The sequence below is a fragment of the Limulus polyphemus genome, unplaced genomic scaffold (genome assembly GCF_000517525.1).
Source record: "Limulus polyphemus unplaced genomic scaffold, Limulus_polyphemus-2.1.2 Scaffold10805, whole genome shotgun sequence".
In the NCBI taxonomy this organism is placed as follows: domain Eukaryota; kingdom Metazoa; phylum Arthropoda; class Merostomata; order Xiphosura; family Limulidae; genus Limulus; species Limulus polyphemus.
The window spans coordinates 11299-16333 of record NW_013676415.1 but is presented as its reverse complement, the minus strand read 5'-3'; the positions used below and the strand labels follow the sequence as shown (position 1 = coordinate 16333).

The following is a 5035-nucleotide window of genomic DNA, read 5'->3' as shown; positions in this document are numbered from 1 at the left end:
TCTGTAAGAATGCCAGTATACTTTGTAAACCAGTCAAACCTTTCTGTAAGATGCCAGTATACTTTGTAAACCAGTAAAACCTTTCTGTAAGAATGCCAGTATACTTTGTAAACCAGTCAAACCTTTCTGTAAGATGCCAGTATACTTTGTAAACCAGTAAAACCTTTCTGTAAGAATGCCAGTATACTTTGTAAACCAGTCAAACCTTTCTGTAAGATGCCAGTTTACTTTGTAAACCAGTAAAACCTTTTTGTAAGAATGCCAGTATACTTTGTAAACCAGTAAAACCTTTCTGTACGAATGCCAGTGTACTTATTATATTACTCATAATCTGTTAATATGAGATTATGTATGGAGACATTATTGGATTATTACTTTTCAGGACACCGTGTCTGTACATAGACCTTCTTTTTATGCTCAGAGGTTTCAAGACTTCATGGCCAAAACAGTATTCAGAAAAATTCCATCTCGTAAGTAAAACTAAACCTTGACCCTTGTTGAATAGTATTTTGTGACCATTCTTTAAACTCAGCAGAGAAACTTCTTAATGATGATAAGGTTGTAAACACTTGCTGTCACATCACAGCATACTGATCACATTATGTAAATACCAGTACACCACATTGCATGTCCTTAGTGAAGATAAGCAGTCTATAGAGCCTCCCACCATTAACCTTTACACTATGGGTAGTTATTCGTGGTGGAAGTAAATAACCCCATGATCTACTGCTCAATCCCTACACAACTAGTAGTTCATCTAACTGGAGTTGAGCAACCTGTAGGGCCTCTCACTTAACCTTTACAATATGGGTAGTTATTCTTGGTGGAGGTAAATAACCACGGGATCTGTTGCTCAATCCCTGCACTACTGGTAGTTTCTTCTTTACAGGTTGTTTAACTCTACTTAGCTTCCCACTTAACCTTTACACTATGGGTAGTTATTCTTGGTGGAGGTAAATAACCACAGGATCTATTGCTCAATCACTGCGCTACTGGTAGTTCCTCTTGTGTAGGTAAATAACCTGTGTGACCTACCTCACTAATTAACTAATGCTTATTTTAATATATATAATTTAATTCAATTGTTACATTTCAAACTATTTTTATTCCAAAACATTCTTACCTCATCTTACACTACAGCTATTACTCGTCTGCTAGGGTTTCTTCCTTTGCCCATCTAAGCATTGATCTAATTTTCTCTTGCCTGCTCCAGTCTTTTATACCCCCACTTAATTGCCCTTGGCGATACTTGTATCATGACACGCTCCACCTACATCAATGTGTCCTTTATCCTGGTACTGTATATAAGCACCTCATTCAGATAATGTTATCACTTTTTCTCAACAAAGCATCACTAACGGGTCTCTCAACACCCATTTGTGAACTTAGTCTCGTATGCCATGTATCACATTTCCCTGAAGGTTTATTTTCCGTTGTTGCTGACCTACAGACATCATCGGTCAGAGGGGTTTGCACTGATTGTTCACAGGATGCTTTATCATTTTCACAGGATCCCACTCTGTAACAAGTGTTGCCCAAGCAGGTGTGTTTTTATCAAATCAATTCCACATTATCAACCAGTAATTCAATATACTTTATCTAGATTACAACAGGCTCTGTAGAAATGAGGTGTTTCTTAAAGTGTTTCATTGCTACATTTGTTTCTTCTTTACCTTTAAAGGTCCCTTTCCTCATTTTCACAGGATCCATTTCTGTGGCAAGTGTTGTCCAAGCAGGTGTGTTTTTATCAAACCAATTCCACATTAGCAACCAGTAATTCAATATACTTTATCTAGATTACAACATGCTCTGTACAAAAACTGGGTGGTATAACTCTACTCTGCTGGACCGACACTCATGGACTATCATGAGTAAAGCATAAGGGGATCCTGCTTGTCCTTGCTGATCATTGGCTTGAATAAATCGGGGATCGGCTTGCTTTTAAAAATTTAGGGAACTTGGTTCACCTATTGTACTGTTTCCAGAGCACTGTTCCTCAGGGCTCTCCAACTTGTATTACCCCCCAGCTTCTACTAGTGAAGCTAGGGAGTCCTTACCACACCCGGTTTTCAGTCACTGGGTTCGTGGACAGAGGATTTTCATACAGAGTGTTAGAGTGGATTTCCTAGAAGAGGATGAAGCTGGGAGCCCATCTAACGAGGTCCCTGGATGTTTTTTTCCACATGTCGGTAGGAGAGGCACCAGCCTATGCAGGAACCTACTCATAATACAGGTTCAAATTTGATGCTCGACTATCCAGTTGGGTTGAGAGTGGCTCTTTTTTTTATCAATATTGGTTCAGCACATTGTTCGTGGAAGAGGGTCCTTTGTCTTTTTGTAATTCCGAATGCAGAGTGGTCCCATCTTGGGTTCTTGGTTGAGCACAGTTTGTTCCACATCCTCTCCATAATTCTGGGGACAAGAGGAATTTACCCACATGGTTGGGGAGTGAGGATGAGTGTTAATAATTCCAGACCACTTGAGTTCTGTTTCTTCATACAAGATCCCATCATTCCGAGCTTGGGGTGTTGCCTTTTGGACTTCTTCAAGTTGAGGAGAAGGTTTGTCCACCTCGATGTTGCTTACCTTCTTGACGTGATTCTGGTGGTTACAGGTTGTGATCCACTAATAAGTATACATATATATATATATATATATATTGCAGTCCAATTTCCCTATCCACTAACATGGGATATAGGGATCATGGCCCTATAATTCCAACCCCAAGCAGTGGAAACTTAGCTATCTGATTGGGGTCAGGGCAACAGTGATGATAAATCATGTAGAGTTCCACCCACAGTACATGAATTAAGTTGTGGGTGAATAGCATACCTGTTCTGGATATATTGTGGTTCCCCCACTAGGGTGCCAATCTTCTGTTGACACACCCATGATCTGTGCGATGTTTTCTGTATGGATGATGCCATTTCATTCCTCTCCATCTTATCAATGTGCGATTCTAGCTATAAGTGTGAGAGGGGGTAAGTATGTTTTGGAAGTTAACATTTTTCTTAAATGAAAAATGTATTTCCACACTCTCCCATCCTTCCTCCCACTAAAAGCTGGTGTTAGAGACTGCGGATTGAGTCAGTCTCGAAAAAGTGATAACATTATCTGATTGAGGTGCTTATATACAGTACCCGGACAGAGGGTGCATTGACACAGGTGGAGAATGTCATGAGACAAATATTGCCAAGGACAGTTAAGTGGGGTATCAAAGACTGAGGCAAGTGAGAAAAAATTAAATCAATGCATAGATGGGCAAAGGAAGAAACCCTGCCAATCGAGTAACAGCTGTAGTGTGACAGGAGGTAAGTATTATTGGAAATACATTTTTGATTTAAGAAAATGTTAACTTTTGTTTAACTTGCATAATTTTCAACTAAAGAAAAAAGATTGGTTTTATAGGATAATATTCACTACCTTAGAATTATTTGTCAATTTTTTTAAGTAAAAGATCAGATTACTTTATATAAAACATGCTTTTATATCACATCTCCTGTTTAGTTTGTTTTTTTCCCAAATTAACAACTAATCCTTCTCACTGTTAACTTGAGTTTGCACACTTCCATGCTGAATGCTTTTTTCACATCTGCCAGTAAAAAGTCCCTTGCTCCTCATTTCTTGTGTTTTTACTTTTCTTGCTGCCTTTCCTTGTGCCTCCAAGTGGACCTGCCTGAAATCAAAGGCCCACATCGCAAATTTAGAAACCTGGTGTCTAGTGTAATAGGTATGGATCATCTGTCATTAAACTGTCGGCTGTGAATATAGATTTTTTAATTCTTGATATTTTATTAATCCGGTTCTTTATAGGTAGCATACAGTAGGCATGTGTATGTGTGTTTCTATTCATTTTTATGAGGTATCAGTCATCTTTAACCCTAAGTAAATGGTGTTGATCTATTGGACTGCAATCTTTACTTTAATTCTGAATTTACTATGTGTATCTTCATGAAATTTGGCAAGCTTTTAGTGAACATTACAAGTCTATTGTACATAAAAAAGTCAGATTTTTTAATAAAGTAATTTCATTAAATATTTTTCTGTGAAGTTATGAAGCCTTTACTGAATCAGTGCAAGTGAAAGGTGATTTTTATGTTGAGAAAGAAAATCCTTGGTTTCATCTTACGCTTCTTATACTTTATTTGTATAACCTCTAGAACCTTCTAAATGAATATTGAAAGTTTTTCAGTAAAACTTTATATTTTATTTGTTATTTTCTGACACTAATTGTAGTGAAATCATTAATGTAGGGTAAAATGAAAAGTTGAAAAATACAAATTAAAATCAAAATACTTTTTTCTTTCTGAAATGACTGCATATTGTTGTAGACAATTACACAGCCTAAGCCTTTTCATATCTAGTTTCATTAATTTTATTGTTTTACAGCTGTACTTAGACTGTCTTGGAGTTATGTATAAACAATTTATCACAGCAGGACAGTTTTGTGTTAACAAACGATCACTTTAGAATCATGCCACACTACACTTATTTACAATTGCCTCATTGTAAGATATCTAGTATCATGATAAATTTTATTATTTGTTTTTCATTTGAATTTTCTAATTCATACATTTAATTACCTTTATCACAATAAATAGAAAAATATACTTTAAAAAAATTCCTGGGAAAGGGCTTCTTCCTTTTGAGGATGAGACACTCTGAACCTATTTTTTTGTGAAAGTGTTGGTTGTACATAAAATCAGGTATGAATATTTCAAAAAAAAATTTAGAACAGAAAAATGTATCGGGAAACAAAAGAATGTTCCAAAACTACTGTAATTGAACTGACTTTTTAAGTAGGCTATAAATGAGTTTAAACAAATTCATAAGCTGCTGGAAGCTAAACATCATGATCGCAAACAATGAAACTGTCGTTGAATGTTTACTTACAAGTGAAATTAAGGCTAAATATCTAGTACAAGTGAAACTGAGATATAATATCTACTTACAAGTGAAACTGAGATATAATATCTACTTACAAGTGAAACTGAGATATAATATCTACTTACAAGTGAAACTGAGATATAATATC

At 36.2% G+C, this 5035-nt stretch overlaps 1 protein-coding gene across 1 annotated transcript in view; it reads left to right on the top strand.

Annotated features, from left to right (window-relative positions):
• Nucleotides 1-382: 382 nt before the first annotated feature.
• Nucleotides 383-5035, top strand: part of LOC106476533 (phosphatidylinositol 4-phosphate 5-kinase type-1 beta-like) — a gene marked incomplete at its 5' end in the record, with an annotated part of 15596 nt that continues 10943 nt past the window's right edge. Inside the window, 2 exons of the mRNA XM_022380368.1 lie at nucleotides 383-470; nucleotides 3668-3730. Coding sequence (XP_022236076.1) covers nucleotides 383-470; nucleotides 3668-3730 — 151 coding nt within the window. The remainder of the gene's footprint in view (nucleotides 471-3667; nucleotides 3731-5035) is intronic.